Raw genomic sequence first — 21995 nt, forward strand, 5'->3', positions numbered from 1 at the left:
TTCTGAGTGAGTGTGTGTGTGTCTGTTTTGGGATGGTAATGGAATTGTCCTCTCTTGACTGTCTCCAACAATTGCATGAGAGAGAACTTCAAAACACAGTCAGCTCTCTGGTGATATTGTATGATTCGCATCATCTGATATGGTCTTCGTCAGACTATTTCATTGGTAAGATTTGTTTTGGTAACTGAATAATTAAAGTGGCACTGGCTTACAACCAAATACCTCTTAAAATCAACTTTTAGTTTTCAAAATGCAGTACATTAAAAAAAACTACACATTCATTTCTGATTCCATTGTCTGTAACACAGGTCTGTTATTGATTTTCAGCTGTTAAAGGGACATGAAAAAATGTTTGGCAAACCTTACTTTGTCTAGAAACACAAGACACAATGACAAAAGTCATATCAAATGCACCGTCACTACTTGTGTGTGATAGTAAGAGAAAATGTTATATGACTTCTCTGTGCCTCCCTCAACTCAAACACTTTGCCAAACATTTTTTTATGACGACGCAAATCCTTTAAGCAATACACTTTTTAAGGCTTTGTGTTTTAGAACATGCACAAGTGACCAAATATAGTACATGGTGAAAGGAAGTGTACATGCACATTAGAACTTTTCAAACAGTTAAATAGTCACAGAAAAGAACAGGACACAGTATTCATCCACTGGTAACCATTTATGTTGACCCGCTGATTTGGAAAAAAAAATCTTAGTACATGATACATAGAAGATAACAAATAGGCTGACCCCACTGTCTCACCACTATAATCAAACCAAAGCTACAACAGGTATTAATTAGAACACATTTTTTTGGATTAAGCCCAATTTAAAAAACGGGGGAGGGTTAGGGTTAGGGTGTCACTTTTATTTTTAAAAAAACAAAACCAGAGTCAAATAATAATTTTATTGTTCTGATCAATGATGCACTCAAGGCCATGTGTTTAATCAGAACACTGTCAGTTTGTTTCTCACACACAAACTCAGACACACTTTCACAGCTTCTCTGTTTAAAAGAAAACATTCAACTCAATTCTATCTCAATAAAGCTCTTGAAAATTGTCCTCTTGTTTTTCAAAATTATTTGAAGAAAAGCTACTGAGCAGAAAGTATTAGCACCTCATGGAAAATATTCTATCGGTACAGATGCATCCTGAGAAATTAGGTACATTGCACATGCTCGGAATGCACAATCCAAATTCAGCTCACAGATTCACAGCTCGGGACAAAAACATCAAGTCCAAGCCAAAGCTTTTGGGAGAGGTTGTTAACAGAGAGAGTTAAAAATTTTAATGAAGGCATTAAAAGACACAAAAGACAAGTCAATAGATAAATGTAATCATGTTATTGTGAAATAAGTAATTCTTTGAATTTTTAAAATTATGTTTAGATGATTATTTTGGACATTAGAATTTTAGTCACTGAGAAAAAACTGGTGATTAAAAAATCTTCAGAAAACATTTTATTGGGAATGCAGTGGTCTTATGCAATGACAGTGAAGCGTTTACATAGGCAAAACCTATTATAAATATGGACATAGGAATTTATAATGGAAAGAAGTTGACACAAAAGCATGACAATGGGAAGTAAAGTTCTACAGACAGGAAGTACATACTGACATAAGATTTTTTTAATATATATGTATATAATGTTATTTGCATGTAACATTCAGCAAAGTAAAAGCACAGTCTCTGCAATACAAGCCACATGGTGTAATAGTACTCCAGTACATGTAACATATGTTTGAGCTACTTGATACAGTGATATTTATTTGCTGTCCAGTAGCTTACTATTAAAATTCCCTTCGCATTGGTTGTCATTGTACACTACAGCCAGTGTAAAGCAAAAGTGTTGTGAGACTACCTCCTCAATCTTGTGTTCTACAAGACTGAAATCACTTTGCATGAATACAATCTATGGAGTATAACTGGCCCATAACTATGGTCGTGTAGCTGTCTGTACAAAGTGGTAGTCAGTCTGTTTTGACAGGAGATCTTTTCTTAAAACCTCATTATGTGACAGTACATCTGTTTGCCATAGCTTTGCTTCTTAACATGAGTATTAATTTTGTGATGTAGTTATAAGTGAAACCAGCAGAATTCTTCCTGCCTCTTATGCAGCAAATAAACATACATACAACTACTATTAGAAAAACTTGAAGCTGGGTAAGAGCGCCACCCACAGATAAAAAGTGGTAGAAACCAATTAATTGGTTTTGTCTAGGCTATATATAGAGAAATAAAACACATCATCAGTGGTATCAAAGTGGAATGGGCAATCAAGAGCTGGGAAATTGTGAGAATGGCTGTCACCAGATTTTCACCCCTTATGTGTCATTCATGATCTTCTGAGCATTCGAAAGTGCTCTTGTAAAAGTAGCTCCATTTTAATATGAAAGTCAACAACAGGGATATGGAAATCATCACAAGTGCAATTCCATGATTTTCTCAGGTGTTAATGTGCAGCATGTTCAAATTGCCCATATATAATGGCTGATCAGAGTCAGGCGTGTTCTTGGCAGATGAAGTCCAAGTTGAAAGGAGATAAGTTTATTTGGAGAATATATGAAAAGAGACTTTAACATTAGATGATGCACAAATCCTGTCAAGACATTGCCCTGGGATCCCAACAGGGCAACTGTCATTTGTTGCATTTCTTTCAGAATAACTCCAAAGCAGTATCTAAAAATGAAGGTGATCTGCATCACTGAATTTTGAGTTTTCTGCCCAACAACAATGAAGCAAGCAGCCCCTTTAAATTGCAAATACAGCCTTTAAGAGCTGCAGCTGCACGTCATTTCCTGCCTGCTCCGACTGACAAGAGAGCTCCCACCACAGGGTCAATCTGGGCTGGGAGTTTACAGTGAGGTTGAACTAAGAAATTCCAAAAGTTTGGTCTGGCATGGAATCAGTAAGCTTGGGGAAAATCATCTCTGATCCATCTACATTAGACTGGCACAAACAATTACTTTCAAATAGTAGTTAATAACAGATATAGTTAATGAAAATAATACTAGTTTAAAAAGCTAAAGCCCAAAGAAATGCTAATAGGCCTGGCCAAGGTGGCCATCCTCAGGTCATAGAATCATAGAAAGGTTACAGCACGGAAGGAGGCCATTTGGCCCATCGAGTCCACGCCAGCTCTATGCAAGAGCAATCCAGCTAGTCCCACTCCCCCGCCCTATCCCCGTACCCCCGTTTTACTTTCAAGTACTTATCCAGTTCCCTTATGAAAGCCATGATTGAATCTGCCTCCACCACCCCCTCAGGCAGTGCATTCCAGATCCTAACCACTCACCGTGTTAAAAAGAGTTTTTCCTCATGTCATCTTTGGTTCTTTTGCTAATCACCTTAAATCTATGCCCTCTGGTTCTAGAACCATCCGCCAATGGGAACAGTTTCTTTCTATCTACTCTGCCTAGTCCCTTTATGATTTTGAATACCTCTATCAAATGCCCTCGTAACCTTCTCTGTTCCAAGGAGAACAACCCCAGCTTCTCCAGTCTATCCACGTAATTAAAGTCCTTCATTTCCGGAATCATTCCAGTAAATCTCTTCTGCACCCTCTCTAAGGCCTTCACATCTTTCCTAAAGTGCGATGCCCAGAACTGGACACAATACTCCAGTTGTGGCCAAACCAGTGTTTTACAAAGGTTTATCATGACTTCCATACTTTTGTACTCTATGCCTCTTTTATAAAGCCCAGGATCCCGTATGCTTTTTTAACAGCTTTCTCAAATTGCCCTGCCACCTTCAACGATTTGTGCACATATACCTCCAATTCCCTCAGTTCCTGTACCCCTTTTAGAATTGTGCCCTCTAGTTTATATTGCCTCTCCTCATTCTTCCTAACGAAATGTATTACTTCGCATTTTTCTGCGTTAAATTTCATCCGCCCTTGCCACCAGCCTGCCTATATCCTCTTGAAGTCTTTCACTATCCTTCTCACTGTTCACTACCCTTCCAAGTTTTGTGTCATCTGCAAATTTTGAAATTGTGCCCTGTACACCCAAGTCCAAGTCATTAATATATATCAAGAAAAGAGTGGTCCCAGCACCGACCCCTGGGGAACACCACTGTACACTTCCCTTCGCAATTTCCACACTTACTTTCCTCAGCAACCTAGGATGCATCCCATCCCTACCGGGTGACTTATCTACTTTAAGTACAGTTAGCCTTTCTAGTGCCTCTATCAATTTTTAGCCCATCCAGTATCTCAACCATATCTTCCTTTACTGAGACTCTGGCAGCATCTTCTTCCTTGGTAAAGACAGATGCAAAGTACTCATTTAGTACCTCAGCCATCCCCTCTGCCTCCATGAGTAGATCTCTTTTATGGTCTCTAATCGGCCCACCCCTCCTCTTACTGCCCGTTTACTATTTATTTGCCTGTAGAAGACTTTTGGATTCGCTTTTATGTTGGCCACCAGTCTATTCTCATACTCTCTCTTTGTTCCTCTTATTTCCATTTTCACTTCCCCTCTGAACTTTCTATATTCAGCCTGGTTCTCACTTGTATTATCGACCTGACATCTGTCATACGCCTCTTTTTTCCGCTTCATCTTACTCTCTATTTCTTTTGTCATCCAGGGAGCTCTGGCTTTAGTTGCCCTACCTTTCTCCCTCGTGGGAATTTTTTTTTTATTCGTTCATGGGATGTGGGCGTCGCTGGCGAGGCCGGCATTTATTGCCCATCCCTAATTGCCCTTGAGAAGGTGGTGGTGAGCCGCCTTCTTGAACCACTGCAGTCCGTGTGGTGACGGTTCTCCCACTGTACTGTTAGGAAGGGAGTTCCAGGATTTTGACCCAGCGACGATGAAGGAACGGTGATATATTTCCAAGTCAGGATGGTGTGTGACTTGGAGGGGAACGTGCAGGTGGTGTTGTTCCCATGTGCCTGCTGCTCTTGTCCTTCTAGGTGGTAGAGGTCGCGGGTTTGGGAGGTGCTGTCGAAGAAGCCTTGGCGAGTTGCTGCAGTGCATCCTGTGGAATGTACCTAACTGTACCCGAACTGTCTCCTCTTTAAAGGCATCCCAGTGTTCAATTACAGTTTTGCTTGCCAATCTTTGATTTAATTTACCCAGGCCAGATCTGTTCTCATACCACTGAAATTGGCCCTGCTTCAATTGAGTATTTTTACTTTAGAGTGGTCTGAGTCCTTTTCCATAGCTATTCTAAACCTTATGATACTATGATCACTGCTCCCTAAATGCTCCCCCACTGACACTTGTTCCACTTGGCCCGTCTCATTCCCTAGAACCAAGTCCAGCAATGCCTCCTTCCTCATTGGGCCAGAAACGTACTGGTTAAGAAAGTTATCCTGAACATATTTCAAAAATTCCTCCCCCTCTTTGCCCTTTATATTGTTATTATCCCAGTTTGTATTAGGACACCTTGTATCCAGGAGTATTTAGTACCCAATCCTGCCCTTTTTTGAGCCAGGTCTCTGTTATCGCCATGACATCGTATTCCCATATGGCTTTTTGCACCTGCACCTCATCAACCTTGTTTACCACACTTCGTGCGTTTACACACATGCACTGCAAACTAGTCTTAGACTCTTTTGTATTCTCTCTTAGTCTGATCCCACCTAATACCGTACTATTTCTTGCTCCAGTGCTACCTTTCTCTTCCGATCCTTTGTGCCCCTTGTTTCTGCTTTCCAATGCTACATCCTGGTGCCCATCCCCCCTGCCAAATTAGTTTAAACCCTCCCCCCACGCCCACCGCCCCCTCCCCCCCACAGCACTAGCGAACCTCCCCACTCGGACTTTGGTCCTAGCTCCATTGAGGTGCAACCCGTCCGGCTTGTACAGGTCCCACCTCCCCCAGAACCGGTCCCAGGAATCTAAAGCCCTCCCTCCTGCACCATCTCTCCAGCCAAGCATTCATCTGCTCTATCCTCCTATTTCTATACTCATTAGCGCATGGCACCGGGAGTAATCCAGAGGTTACTACCTTTGAGGTACTGCTTGTTAATCTCTTTCCTAACTCCTTAAAATCTGTCTGCAGGACCTCATCCCTCTTTCTACCTATGTTGTTGGTACTGATATGGACCATGACCTCTGGCTGTTCACCCTTCCCCTCCAGAATGTTCTGCAGCAGCTCAGTGACATCCTTGACCCTGGCACCAGGGAGGCAACATACCATCCTGGAATCATGTCTGCGGCCGCAGAAACGCCTGTCTGCTCCCCTAATTATCGGATCCCCTATCACTATTGCTCTCCTGACCTTTCTCCTCCCTCCCCGTACAGCTGAGCCACCCATGGTGCTGTGGACTTGGCTCTGGCTGCACTCCGCAAAGGAACCCTCTCCCTCACCAGTATTCAGAACTGAATACTGGTTAGAAAGCGAGATGCCCTCAGGGAACTCCTGCACTACCTGCCTGGTTCTCCTTGTCTGTCTGGCAGTCACCCAGTCACTCTCTGCCTGCATCCTCTTAAGCTGTGGGGTGACCACCTCCTGAAACGTGCTATCCACGAAATTCTCAGCCTCGTGGATGCACTGCAGTGACACCAGCTGTTGCTCAAGCTCCGAAACCCTGAGCTCGAGCTCCTCCAGCTGATGACACTTCCGCACATGTGGTTATCCAGGACAGGGGAAGCGTCCTGGAGTTCCCACATGGCACAAGATGTACATTCGATGGGTCTGAGCTGCCCTGCCATGCCTCATTTTATTAGATTATTAACTAAACTTACCAGAAATAAATTAAGCCTTAAAAAAAACACTCAACAGAGAAACACTCACCAGCTACCAACCAATCAGCTCCTTCCCTAGGTTTTCTTACCTCGCTCTTTATCCGCTCCAGTGATCCAACGATAATTAGTTTTTTAAAGTTTTTATTCAATCGGTTACTTATAGTTTTAAGTTACTAAATTTAATCGGCTAACAGCAGTTTTATACTCACAGCTTTTAATTTAATTTTTCCCACTTCCCTAACTCAGAGGGAAAAAAGAAGCTGTGATACTTACTAGCCAATCACCTACTGCTCTGTGACGTCACTCCTTGGTCTCTTTTCTCCATTCCCACCAACTGCTCGGGAAGCTCCACCACCATTCCGCGAGAGTGTAGGCCTTCGAGCCTCAACCTTTATTTGCTTCCCTTTGCTGCCTCCAGTGCTCCTTTAGGTCTGCTACCACCGTCGCCGCCGCTCCGAGGCTAGACGTGGCCCCGGGGGGAAGGGGGGTTCGGTCCGGCCACTTGCCTCTCTTCCATGGCATTCTCCACGTCCGGGCGGTCCTGGAGAAGGAGCACGCGGTGTCTGCCGATACGCCTGAGGCTTTCTGCGACCAGTGGGCACCGCAGGGACTGGAGTCCATAATAGACACGGATAATAAAATCATTATTTAATAGGGTTTTCTTTTAATTGATCTATCGGGATGACATGGGTGGCCCGAGTGTCATCAAAAAAATGGGACACATTTATACCTAACCCCTCCCCCCCACCACCACACACATTTTTTTAAGGGCTTAAACTTAAAAAAATTGCTGATACACTGGGCAACGCGCAGTTCTGAAGGTGTTGCTGAAACCTCTGTAATGGCAAAGTGAAATCTTCGCTCAAACTACAGTTGCATTTTCGGTTTCTTCTGGCAATTATTACTAACTTCATATGCATAGTAAAGGTAGGGCTGGCACAAACATCTCCATCATTTTTTGTTGTTTTAGGTAATTTATACAATGATTTTATTTTATTAACATAATAAATATTTCACATTCCATTATTTGAAGAGACTGCTCCCCAATTTCTGGTTGCACTTCAATTCCATGCTCTTGATCTTTGGCCATCCGATAAGGAGGGGGCCGGCAAGTTGGAGGATCTCCTCATAGGTCTGCACTTGGGCCTGGCCAAGTTAACCATCTACAGGTCCAGGTTCGACCCCGCCTGTGGAGGTGGTCACTCTGGCTGCTTGCCTCTCTTCCGTGGCTTTCTCCGTGTCCAGGTGGCCTTGGAAAAGGAACACGCCGTGTCTGCTGGTGCACTTGAGGCCTTCCGTGACCAGTGGGCACCTCAGGGACTGGGGTGCATGGTAGACACCTGATGACACTTGCCCCAGTGTCATCAACAGAGAAACAATTTTACACCTGACCCTCCCCCCACCCCCCTCCTTTTTAAGGGGCATAACTTAAAAAAACATTAGGTAATAAATATGTGACTCATTAGAAATGTACTAACATTTTTATTCATTTAAAAAACTAAATTGTTATTACTCTTTATAGCGATGCAGGCTGCTTCCAAAACTGCACGTTCTGAATCTCAAGTTGGCCATTAGGAGAAGGCACAGAGTGCAGGGATAGCAGAAACAATAAATGGGAGATTTGCACTCTGGACTGATTTCATGAACTGCCTTGAGGTTGGTTGCAAAGTGCTATCTTTATTGGCCTGATATCATCTTGCATGATTTTCTCTTTTTAGCAAAATTGTAAAATTGTCATTTGTAAATGCATCACTGATTTCACTGTAAATAGTGCACAGAGCAAATCAATCCTCCTTTTTTGACTGTGAAAAGATCGTTTAATAATTAAAAAAGAATGTCATGGTGCTGCATCGTCTTGCCTGTTCTCTCTATAGTTGTTGCCTGGGGCTCGATTTTAGGGTCGGGTTACCTGCGGGTTTCCAGCGGGGGGGCCCCGAAAATCCCGATCTCCGATCACGTGACCGGATTCGGACGAAATCCCGGCCACTTCCGGGTACCGCGCTGACGTGCGGGGCTGCGCGCGCAAGCCCCGCTGGTGGGAATCCCGCAGGCAATTAAAGCCAGCGGGGTTCCACTTGAGAGTACTTAACTTGCTCGTTGTGGTCAGTTAATGAGCTGAAGCAGCTGTCAAAAGAGGAAGTGTGGGATTTTACGTTCAAAGCAGTCAGTTTCCCACACTGGGGGAAACAGGACCCTTCAAACCAGGCGTGTTGCAGCCAGCAGCCTGTGGCAGGTGCCAAGGTGCGCTCCACGGGGGAGCGCCCTCACCCACGCAGGAGGCCACCGCGTCACATAGGGCAACCCCTGCCCCCCACCACCCCCCGGCCAAGCCAGAGGACAGACCGACACGAAACCGCAGCCCCAGTCTGAGGACCCACACACCTACCCTGCACAACCCCTCAGACCAACACCTGCCAGTTGGGTGGTGTGTGGACACCCTCGGAGGACGAAGAGCATGACCACCACCAGCAGCCTCGCAGTCCACGCCGTCCGCCGCAGAGACGTGGATCCCCCCAACACGGTGTGGTTGCACGCCCACCTGCACAGCAGGAGGGAGGGCTACCGCAGAGAGAGACGCGTCGCAGAGGGCACTACCCTCGCCACAGGGTCCACAGACCGAGGCGCAGCTCCTCGGACCTCTCCGAGCAGCAGTGCACACGGAGGCGCAGATTCGCTCGACATGTAGTCGTGGAGATCTGCAGCCTCTTTCATGCCGAGCTGCTCCTGGCTGGCCCCAGCACCAACTGCTTACCTGTCGCTGGCAAAGTCACCACTGTCCTCCACACCTTCTCCTCCGCATCCTTCCAGGGTGCAGCCGGCAACACCGCCGATGTCTCTCAGTTGTCTGCGCGGACGAGCCCTGCAAATACACCTGCACCTACTCTGCAGTAACACGATGGGTGGCATCAGTGGTGGGTCCTCATAGTGATACCCAGGAGCGGGCATTATTGGACACAATGGACAGGATTCGCAGAGACATGGCAGTGGTGGTGTCAATATAATGTGTGCTGTTTGTGGCTCTGAAATTCAATATGGGTAACACCCATGACAAACCCTCAGACACCCTTGTGCACCCCCTTCATGCTGACGAGACGTTTGCCTTACCCTGCCTACTGCACATATGTGATGCATGCCCTGTGGCTGCAGCACAGGTGGTGGCAGGTTGAGTGAGGCTGGCCGTGAGGGAGATGCACGAGAGGGTGAGTATGGGATGGAGCCATGAGATTGTATGAGGATTGGGTCGCGTGTTAGTGGCAGGATGAGTACTGGCGAGGTGAGTAGGTGGAGGTAAGATGAGGATGGGGTGTGAGTGGGCATGAAGGGTGATGTGACAGAATAGTGTTGGCGGTGCCGAAGGAGATTTGGGGTGGGGGCAGTGTTGTGGCAGACGGAGTGTAGGGGAAAGACTTCGTGTTCTCACTGTGGCTGACCTACTGCGGTCATTGCAGCGCCTCCTGCACTGTATGCAGGTGGGCGATATGTTGGTGGCGCAGGTGACCCCCTCTGCCACCTCGAGCCAGGCCTTCTTGGTGGCAGAGGCAGGCCGCTTCCTCCCGCCCGCCGGGTGGAAGATCTGTGTCCTCCCCCTCCTCCTCACCCCATCTGATGATACCTGGGGTGAGGCATCATTAAACTGGGAGCAGCCTTCCCCCTGGGCTGCTCCATGCTGCAATTTGTCCCATTGGTTGCAGCATCTGTCAGTGGAGGACTGCCCCTTTAACTAGAGAGCCTCCAGCTGACAGATCGTACTGCGCATGCGCAGCCCGCCCGACGCGCAGGCCAGCGCCGTGGACCCCGGAGGAGCAGGTAATTGGATCCTATTAGTGGATTGCCTGCTACGATCGCGTGGGCAATCCACTAATTTCGCCGTTCGCGTTTTCGACGCTCCCGGAGGACCACCCGCTGGGAACCCGCAGGCCTGCTAAATTCGAGCCCCTGGCCTCCCAAGTGTTTCCTGTTTTAGTTTTAGATTTCCAGCATTTGCAGTATTTTGTTTTTTGACCAATTAATCCAGGTTTGCCTGTGTTGGTGCAACATCTAGCAGCAACTGCAGAAGCACAGTGATCTGGGACATTGAGCCTTTACACAGTTTGAAGTGAATCAATGGAAAATAAATCAGTAGACCGCCGAGAATGAACAAAAGAACAAACAAGTATTCAATCTGAGGAGTGTCAATGAGTGGCGCCACCACCAGGATGACTGAAATAATTAGCATGAACACTGGAATAGGGATCGGCACCTATAAGTGGAGAGAGAAAATTTTCAATGAATGCAATGAGACATCGATTTTCTTTTTATTCTACTGCCATGTTATTACATTTAGCAACTTTAGCATTTATTTATGGAAGTAGTAATTAATATAATATATCTTTTCTTATATAATTTAATTATGTACTTCCTTTACAGTCTGTAGGAGGTCCTGACAAACAGACCTCGGCACTCCAACCTGACCTGGATTGGCAATTCTCTCCTACTGGCATAAATATCCACCTCTGCCTGTACAGCCTCTGTTCCACCATTGCATGCCCCTCACTTCCAAGAAAGCTGCTGCTGCCTCTTTATCTCTTAATTTGCTCTCACTAATTGCAACTCTGCATCCATTGACAGCACTTCAAGCAAGTATCATGCATGTCATTCTCTTTTCAACCGTACCCCCTCCCCACCATATCCATTCTATGCATCTTCCTTAGCTGAGAGGATGAGACAGCCGGGTCATGATATTCTTGAAGAGGGTTTGTGATGTTGCCTTTACTTTTCAACCCAATCTCCTACCTTCCTCTCCAAAGTCCTTGAGTGTGTTGTCGCTTCACAAATTTGTGCCCATGAAAACTCCATGTTTGAATCTCTTCAATCAGGTTTCCGTCCTTGCCATAGAACTGAAACGACCCTAATCGACGTCACAAATGACATCCTCTGTGACTATGGTGCACTATTCTTCCTTATCTTTCTCTTCCTCTGTGCAATCTACCACATCAGCCTCCTCCAACACTTCTCTTCTGTTGTCCAGCTCAGTGGGACTGTCCTCACTTGGCTCCACTTTTAACTATCCAATTGTAGCCAGAGAATGTCCCTGCACTGTTACCTCTGGATAGCCCAAGGATTTATCCTTAGCCTCCTCCACTTCCTGATCTACATGCTGCCCTTTGGTGACATCAACCAAAGAAATGAGTACAGGTTCCACATGTATGCTGACGACACCATCGCTTCACCACCTCTTTCAGCCCCTCCTCTGCTTGTCCAACACCCAGTCCTGGATGAGTCGCAGTTAAACATTAGGAAGATTGAAGCCATCATCTTTGGGCCCCACCATAAACTGTATCCTTGCCACCAATTCCATCCCCCTCACTGGCCACTGTCTCAGGTTGAACCAGACTGTTTGCAACCGTGATATCCTATTTGACCTGAGCTGTGTTTCCGACCCCATAGCCTCTTCATCACAAATACTGCTTATTTCCACCTCCATAATATTACCCTTCTCCACAACTGCCCTGGTCCATCTGCTCCTGAAACCCTCATTCGTGCCTTTGTCACTTCCAGACTTGACTATTCCAATGCTCTCCTGGCCGACCGCCCAACCTGCACCTTCCATAAACTTCAGCATATCTAAAACTCTACGTCCTATATCCTATCCCACACCAACTCCGGCTTACCCATCACTGTGCTCACTGACCTACATTGGCTCCCATTCCCCCAACACTTCCAATCCTTGTGTTTAAATCCCTTCATGGTTTCATGGCTCAAGAAGACACAAAAAACCTCCCAGAAACACTAGAGCACCAAGGGTCTGGTGAGAATGAGGAACTGAAAGAAATTAGTATTCGTGAAAAAAATAGTACTAGAGAAATTAATGGGACTGAAAGTCGATAAATCCCAAGGACCTGATGATCTACATCCCACGGTTTTGAAACTCGGAAGTCGGCGGGTTGGAGCCGGCTTCCGAACCCGAACGGATTTCCATGATTTTTGGAGCTCCCAATGCACCCGCAATTGCCTCCTAAAATCACCCAATATCTTTTTTTGCTCAAGAAAATTCAAACAATCCAGAAGTTTGAATTAAGCAATTTTAATAAAACAACACAAGGCATTCTTTGAACAATTTTAAATTGAATTAACAACTTTGCCAACTTTGAATTAAGAGGAATAGACTGCACAGTAAATTTAGGATCTCCATGGCAGAATTCAAAACTAATACCAAAAGTAAATCAAATTACCCCCCCTCCCCCTCCCATGCTGCAGGCTTTTATTTTCCTACATCTAAGAATTTTAAAATGTCAGATGCCTCAATTACTACAGCTTGAGTTATGAAAGTGGATTATGTACTTGTTTAAAAATAAGTGTCCATTTTCTTATAGTGAATCAATAACCATGAGGTACTGAGTATGTAGGTGTCCTAACAAATTGAAAATTGTAAAAAAAAACAGCTCTTTGGTGTCACAAATAATTGATGTGGAGATGCCGGTGATGCACTGGGGTTGACAATTGTAAACAATTTTACAACACCAAGTTATAGTCCAACAATTTTATTTGAAATTTACAAGCTTTCGGAGGCTTCCTCCTTCCTCAGGTGAATGTTGTGGAAATGAAATCCTCGAACTCTTCGCATTTATAAATCACAGAACAATACCTGGTGATTACAGAAAGTCTTTCCAACTGCCCGTTGCCAAGGCAATTACAGTGTGCAGACAGAGAGGTGTTACCTAAAAGGCCACCGAATATACAAACCACCAAAAAAAAAACCGAGAGAGAGAGAGGCAGAAACATAGAAAAGACAGCAAATGACCCGTTATATTAAAAACAGATAACATTTGTTGGTGGGGTTACCATTTTTCTTGGTTCATACTCCTGTGACTCGGCCAACATTATCTACCTCATACGTTGCAGGAAAGGATGCCCCAGAGCATGGTACATTGGCGAGACCATGCAGACGCTGCGACAACGGATGAACAGACACCGCGCAACAATCGCCAGACAGGAGGGTTCCCTCCCAGTCGGGGAACACTTCAGCAGTCAAGGACATTCAGCCACCGACCTTCAGGTAAGCGTACTCCAAGGCGGCCTTCGAGACACACGACAACGCAAAATCGTCGAGCAGAAATTGATAGCCAAGTTCCGCACCCATGAGGACGGCCTCAACCGGGATCTTGGGTTCATGTCACGCTACACGTAACCCCACCAGCGAACAAATGTTATCTGTTTTTAATATAACGGGTCATTTGCTGTCTTTTCTATGTTTCTGCCTCTCTCTCTCGGTTTCTTTTTTTGGTGGTTTGTATATTCAGTGGCCTTTTAGGTAACACCTCTCTGTCTGCACACTGTGATTGTCTTGGTAACGGGCAGTTGGAAAGACTTTCTGTAATCACCAGGTATTGTTCTGTGATTTATAAATGCGAAGGGTTCGAGGATTTCATTTCCACAGCATTCACCTGAGGAAGGAGGAAGCCTCCGAAAGCTTGTGAATTTCAAATAAAATTGTTGGACTATAACTTGGTGTTGTAAAATTGTTTACAACAAATAATTGAAGCAGCTGTTAGAAATGCTGAACGTACAAAGGCACTTTCATGAAAGTAACAATATTGAAATAAATCTTACTTTAAAGGGCCGATGAAGATGTGGCTTCTTAATTTTCATGTACACCAACGCAGCAAAGGTTAGACTATAAAAAATCCAAGCTGTAAAACTTAGAGGCAAAGAAAGGACATAGTTAGTGACTGGAGAGTGGGCCTAGCAAAGTCTGCACAATTGCAAAAAGAATCCATTTAAAACTTCAATGTACTAGGACCAATCTTCCAAATGTGCATCATGGAGCCTCACCCACCAGGTACACATATTTGGAAAATCGACTTGCCATACAGGGACCAAATAATCAATTATTATGTAGTCTTTATGGATCATTTAGACCAACATTAGGCACTCTAAATGTTGATTAAAGTCCATAAAACAAATTGGAGTAAATTTTCATCTTCTGCAATCCTGACTCAGAGATTTGCACACCAGGAGCACATTTTGGGAATTCAGCCCACTGACATGGCATACACTAGACCCACACATCCCATTTTAGGAATTGCACTTTCTCCAGAGATTATTCTTGTAATGGTGTTTCATATTGTATCATCAGGTGAGCGAAATTGTCTACTCAACAGTTCAAGAATTGTTCTCAAACATTTAGTTGATAATTCTTTTGCTGAGGGAATAGTGAAGATGTAGGGAGGGCAGTTCATGCAAGGGATCTAAGGTGTAATTACGTGAAGGACTCCTAATTCAGATCCTGATGAACTGCTCTGGTGGCTGGCACCAGAGGCATCTCAGTGTCATGCATGTTCTTATCCTTAGAAGGCTGAGGACCCTCCTGCCCCAAGAAGTCCATGTTTATTCCATGTTGCACATCAAAGTGCAGCATCAGCAAACAAAATGATGCACCACACTTTGCCTGGCTTGTGTTGTAGGAAGCCCCCAGACCTGTGAAGACATCTGAATTTTTGTTTTACTGTACCTATAATGTGCTCACTGATAGCTGTTGTTGATGCATGGCCCTCATTATCTCTGTGTTCAGCAGGCATCTGTGGATGCTGCACAGTTTTCATTATGCAGGTGTGCAATGGGTAGCCTAGGTCTCCAAGAAGTCAACGTTGCACTTTCTTTTCAGGGCCAAAGAATGGGTGTAACGACGCATTCACCTCCTGATCCTGTGCAGATGGTCACAGACTAGCTGCACATTGATCAAGTGGAAGCCCTTACAGTTCATGAAAGCTCCGCTATTGTGAGCAGAAGCATGGAAGGTAATACATATGATGCCCTGGACTTTGGTCCTCCCCTGATGTTTCTGGCAAATAATGCATCAGTCACTCTCTTTATACATATTGGAAGTACAGGTCAACTGATGTATTCTGTGGCAGCCTCGAACGAGCGCTAGATGAAAAAGTTCAGGGCTTCAGTAACAATTACAGCAACCTCCCCTGGAGCCTGCACCATAACCTTTTGTCTCTGCCTCCCTCCCTGATGAAGCATAGTTTCCGCATGTATTGCTTTTCTGTCAAGTCCAGGAATGTCCACCTTTGCCTGTATGCTCCATTGGTAAGAGCAATCCTTCCATTATGTACTGTAATTGGACCAGCATCCCTGCTTTCCTTCTCCTCCTATTCATCCAAGTGCACCAAATAAACAGAGATTCCATTAGGTGGGGGATGGGGGGGAAGGCGGGGGGGGGGGGGGGGAACCATTGTCCAAAGGGCATCTTTCAAAAATGGGTTCACCCAAATCTCTCCTACAAACCTCCTTTGAACACAGAATGGAACAGAAGAAAAACATCTTCTGAAGGTCAAAAAACCCATTCAAAACTCAATTGCTGCCTGTCCTTTTAAATGCTTTTGCATTGAAGCATAATGCTTTGCATCTTTAGATGCCCAATTTATATGGGCACGATAAGGAATAAGTGTACTGGCATAAATGCTGCAAGACAGATTAAAAATCAAAACATTGGGGAAAAAAATGGAAAATGAAAAAGAGCTTTTTTATAACAATCTTGGACGATCTTCTGTGGTGCTGCTCATGGTAAATCAGATGAAATGCTATTTTATAATGACAAAACACATACCATGTAACACACACTGGTGTATTATTCTGCTCCTAAGACAGAGCTGTGTTTAACCTGGTCATTCCCTTTCAGGACAAAAGTCTAATTGCCATAAGTATACACGTGTATAAGCAGATCTCCCATGCCATTGTTCATGGTAAATTGGATGATTCACTGTTTTATAAAGATAAAAGTGTGAAGTATAAAGATAAAACCATGTAATGCACAATGTATTATTCTTATTATAAAGTGGAATTATGCCCCTTTAAGGTCAGAAATTATAATTGTTAAACAAACACAGCCTCATATCATTAAAGTTTATTTGTTGCTTGATTGGGGAACTTTAAAAATTAGAATGTGGCTGTTAGTTTCAGGCTCCAGTTAAGAAGGACACAGTATTTTATCATTGTTTTGGATCTGTAACAAAGTGTGACATTTACAAAGTGATGTCTGCATGTGCTGATAATCTGGCTACGAACTTCTGCAGGGTTCTCCTGGTCTCCTAGCATAATTCCAGAAGAAGACTGACACAACCAGATTGCACGAAGTCTCTGACCTTTTTTGGGGGGTTCCATCAAAGTTATAGTGGGAGACTGGAAGAACCCCTGTAGAATTTCAGGAAATTAATATATTAATAAATGTATTTTAAAAAATGTTCAAAAGTCTGCACAAACCTGAAATAATTGATAATGGACCCAAAATCCCCTGAGATTATCATTACCAAAGCAATGAATGCTGTAAACATAAGTGCAGGCAATGGTGTCAGGTGGTGCACATGAGCCATGGACAGAATATCTGGCTGGAAGAAAAAAAATAAAACATTGATCATCAATCTGTTTTTGAATTACAATTTACAAGTTCCATAATGCAAAAGTGAGTATCTTAATATCCACTAGTTCATATGTTAGGTAATCAAGTGCATATTATTCTTGTCAAATTTTAGACATTTATCATTATGGTTTTTTTTTCTAATTTTCTATTTTTCTCTCCTGAACGCAGTGAGTCACACTCGGGTATGTTTCTGTCTATGTCAGGTAGTGTCTAATACCTTGCTCAAGTGGCCATTCTTCATGTATGAGCCTAAATAATCAGTGTTTCTAGGCTATTTGAATGTGAACAGCATAAGAGTTGAGCCTGGACCAGTTGTCACATGATGTCTGTACACATGCATTTTCCATTGGGGCTCACTGGTGTAGGGGGTGGTGGTGTGTGTTAGCTTCACCTCTGACTACTGAGCGGTCCGAATCGCTCCCACTCCCTCGGTTCTAGACCTTGGACTTATTTGGGGGTTGTGACAAAGTGCAGCAGACAGCTGGTTTTGGTGCAAGAAACTTTGACCTTTATTCAAGAGAGGAAATACAACACAACAATCTTAACACTCTAATAAAATGGGGAACACTACAGTACACGCGAGGGAAATTACAGTAGAAAGATACCTCACCCCTCCCAAATCCCACTGTACTAGTTAGGTTGGACTCTAAAGGACCAGGGATAATGCTCACCAAACGAAACCTTGACAGTAATTCACCCAGAGGTAGGTCAGAAATAGATTGTAGAGTGGAAACTTTGCGGATCTTTGGCTTTCTCCCGAGTTGGTTTTCTTTGGTCGCGGTGGCTCAATATTACCCGGTTGGTTGGTGGTAATATTCGGTTGGTTGTTTCATAAGGCCCTTGTTGCCGCGAGGTGTCTGATGGTCACTGGGACTGTTGCTCTGGTTTCTTCTTGTGTGTCAGCCTGCTTCTAGAGCTGCTGTCCTTCCCTGTCGAACTGCTTTCCTTGTTGTCTGCTGGAAACTGCTCTTCTTTCCAGACACAGGCAGAACCAAGACAGTTTCTTCTTGTGTGTCGGCCTGCTTCTAGAGCTGCTGATCTTCCTTGTCAAACTGCCTTCCCCTCGCCTTGTTGTTTGCTGGAAACTACAAACTGCTCTTCTTTCCAGACACAGGCAGAACCAACACAAGCAGCCCACCAGAGCCAGCAAGCCAGAGAGAGAGAGAGAGAGAGAGCTTTCGCCTTGTGGCTGTCTCTTCTACAATGGTCTGTTTAAACAGTTCTTACAAAGTTCTTTGATGGCCTTTTGATGGTCCCAATCATATTGCAAATTGCTTCTCCCAATGTGTCATTGTTTTAATTCTGATTTAGAGTTTGTCACATAAGGCTTCCTTTTGTATCCAACGTCCTAGGTTTTGCATTAAAACAAAAGCATGGGCCCACCAGTCTGGAAACAGTTATCTCTTTCAATGGCTGACTGCCTTTCGAATTCGTGCTGAGTGTCGACCACCTGCTGTGGGTTTTACATTAAAACAGAGACATGTTTGAAGCGTTAATTCTCCCACCTTCCACGTGTGGGTTGTGGATTTCGTCTGGTGACCTCTCAACTATCCTTCCATTTTAGGATTATAGTCAATGGCCAAAGTTTTCCCATACTTAGGGTTTTTCTCCGGGTTTTGGGGGATCTGTGAATGTTGAGAATCTTACACTGGATAGCAATAAGGAGCAGGAATCCTCCCTAGCACAGGAGTGTTGAGTCTAATTGTAGGGTCCCTACTACTGCCCGAGCTGAGATCAGCTAATTTAGTACAGAATCAAGCTTAGGAATGTTAGGGATAATTCTGTGACCCCATGTTTCCAGCAGGAAGCTGTGCTTGCAAGTAGCATAGGAACATAGGAACAGGAGTAGGCCATTCAACTCCTCGTGCCTGCTCCGCCATTTGATAAGATCATGGCTGATATGTGATCTAACTCCATATACCTGCCTTTGGCCCATATCCCTTAATACCTTTGGTTGCCAAAAAGCTATCTATCTCACATTTAAATTTAGCAATTGAGCTAGTATCAATTGCCGTTTGCGGAAGAGAGTTCCAAACTTCTACCACCCTGTGTGTAGAAATGTTTTCTAATCTCACTCCTGAAAGGTCTGGCTCTAATTTTTAGACTGTGCCCCCTACTCCTAGAATCCCCAACAGGTGGAAATAGTTTCTCTCTATCCACCCTATGTGCTCCCCTTAATATCTTATAAACTTCGATCAGTTCACCCCTTAACCTTCTAAACTCTAGAGAATACAACCCCAATTTGTGTAATCTCTCCTCGTAACTTAATCCTTGAAGTCCGGGTATCATTCTAGTAAACCTACGCTGCACTCCCTCCAAGGCCAATATGTCCTTCCGAAGGTGCGGTGCCCAGAATTGCTCACAGTACTCCAGGTGCAGTCTAACCAGGGTTTTGTATAGCTGCAGCATAACTTCTGCCTCCTTGTATTCTAGTCCTCTAGATATAAAGGCCAGCATTCCATTAGCCTTCTTGATTATTTTCTGCACCTGTTCATGACACTTCAATGATCTATGTACCTGAACCCCCAAGTCCCTTTGGACATCCACTGTTTTTAACTTTTTACCATTTAGAAAGTACCCTGTTCTATCCTTTTTTGATCCAAAGTGGATGACCTCACATTTGTCTACATTGAATTCCATTTGCTACAGTTTTGTCCATTCATCTAATCTATCAATATCCCTTTGTAATTTTATGTTTTCATCTACACTGCTTACAATGCCACCAATCTTTGTGTCATCGGCAAACTTAGATATGAGACTTTCTATGCCTTCATCTAAGTCGTTAATAAATATTGTGAATAATTGAGGCCCCAAGACAGATCCCTGCAGGACTCCACTAGTCACTTCCTGCCAATGTGAATACTTACCCATTATCCCTACTCTCTGTCGCTTTCGCTCAGCCAATTTCCTAACCAAGTCCGTACTTTTCCCTCGATTCCACGGGCTTCTAACTTAGCTAACAGTCACTTATGTGGGACCTTATCAAATGCCTTCTAGAAGTCCATATAAATAACATCCATTGACATTCCCCTGACCACTACTTTAGTCACCTCTTCAAAAAATTCAATCAGGTTTGTCAGGCACGACCTACCTTTCACAAATCCATGCTGGCTTTCCCTGATTAACTGAAAATTCTCGAGGTGTTCAGTCACCCTATCCTTAATTATAGACTCCAGCATTTTCCCCACAACAGATGTTAGGCTAACTGGTCTATAATTCCCTGGTTTCCCTCTCTCTCCTTTCTTAAAAAGTGGAGTGACATGTCCAATTTTCCAATCTAGAGGGACAGTTCCTGAATCTAGAGAACTTTGAAAGATTATAGTTAGGGCAACTGCAATGTGCTCACCTACTTCCGTTAAAACCCTGGGATGGAAACCATCTGGTCCTGGGGATTTGTCACTCTTCAGTGCTATTATTTTCTTCATTACTGTTGCTTTACTTATGTTAATTTTATCGAGTCCCTGTCCCCGATTCAATATTAGTTTTCTTGGGATTTCCGGCATGTTATCCTCTTTTTCTACTGTAAATACTGACGCAAAGTAATCGTTCAACATGTCCGCCATTTCCCCATTATCAATGACAATATCCCCACTTTCAGTTTTTAAGGGGCCAACACTGCTCCTGACCACCCTCTTTTTCCTAATATAACTATATAAGTTCTTCGTATTGGTTTTGATATCCCTTGCAAGTTTCGTTTCATACTCTCTTTTTGTAGCTCTTACTATCTGTTTTGTGACCCTTTGTTGATCTTTGTATCTTTCCCATTCGCCAGGATCTGTGCCATTTTTTGCCTTTTTGTATGCTCTTTCCTTATGTCTTATACTGTCCCATACCTCTTTAGTTGTCTATGGCTGTTATTTTTGGCAAGTAGAGTTCTTGTCCCTCTGGCCTATAAACCGGTTCTGTATCTCGTTAAATGTTTCTTTAAACATTTCCCACTGATCATCAGTCGTTTTATCCATTAATAGATTTGCCCAGTTTACTGTGGACAGTCTCTGTCTCATCCCATTGAAGTCGGCCTTACCCAAGTCTAGAATCTTAGCAGCTGATTCACTTTTTTCCCTTTCAAACATTACATTGAACTCGATCATGTTATGATCGCTATTGGATAGATGTTCACGCACAGTTAAGCTGTTCACTAAATCTGGTTCATTACTCATTACTAAATCTAGTATGGCTTGCCCCCTTGTTGCCTCCAGGACATACTGCTGTAGAAAACTATCCCGGACACACTCAAGAAATTCACTACCTTTCTGACAGTTGCTAGTCTGCTTTCCCCAATCTATCTATCAGTCTGTCTTCCCTACCCTATCTTCAACCTATGCTCTTTGTGAGTATGGTTTTCTGTTGCAAGCATAGGATCACAGAAATACCCCCATTATTTCTTAATAAACTTGCAGTAATGCTGAGAGCTCTCTTTTGTGCACATTGATAGTTATCTTTAGCCTCAAAATCTGCAACCAATATGAAAACTGACTAAAAACAGAATAAAATCCCATTTAAAATTGAAATAATACATATCAAATAATGGTATCAGATAGTGTACTTGAGTGGTTTTAGATTCAAATGGCTTATAAACTGCCAAAGCTTTGATCTCACATTTTATAACATTATCTGACCCATCTAGATGATAACTGCTCTATAAATCTTCCTAGGAATAAATTATCCCTAACAGTCAATGATTCAGTACCTTCTTTCCCACCTTCCCTTTGTTCTTTTTCTCATATCTTACTCTAATATTCTCCAAACAAAAGGCAGAGCAACCCAACACCTGACCCCTCCCCCCCCAGTTTGGATGCTGAAGTGGAGGTGGTACTGCATGAGGTGGTTACGAGGGGGGTTTCCCGCTGTGCACCATCCACGTGGGTCAGCTTTGCAATATGCCTGCAAGATGAC

The 21995-nt window shown here is 43.9% G+C and overlaps 1 protein-coding gene across 1 annotated transcript in view; it reads right to left on the bottom strand.

Annotated features, from left to right (window-relative positions):
- Positions 1–10353: 10353 nt before the first annotated feature.
- Positions 10354–21995, bottom strand: part of zmp:0000001267 (b(0,+)-type amino acid transporter 1) — a 31207-nt gene continuing 19565 nt past the window's right edge. The window contains exons 4-6 of the mRNA XM_067984342.1: positions 16943–17067; positions 14288–14375; positions 10354–10937 (exon numbers count right to left, since the gene is read on the bottom strand). Coding sequence (XP_067840443.1) covers positions 10704–10937; positions 14288–14375; positions 16943–17067 — 447 coding nt within the window. The 3' untranslated portion in view covers positions 10354–10703. The remainder of the gene's footprint in view (positions 10938–14287; positions 14376–16942; positions 17068–21995) is intronic.

This window comes from Heptranchias perlo, chromosome 5 (assembly GCF_035084215.1).
Source record: "Heptranchias perlo isolate sHepPer1 chromosome 5, sHepPer1.hap1, whole genome shotgun sequence".
Taxonomy (NCBI): Eukaryota; Metazoa; Chordata; class Chondrichthyes; order Hexanchiformes; family Hexanchidae; genus Heptranchias; species Heptranchias perlo.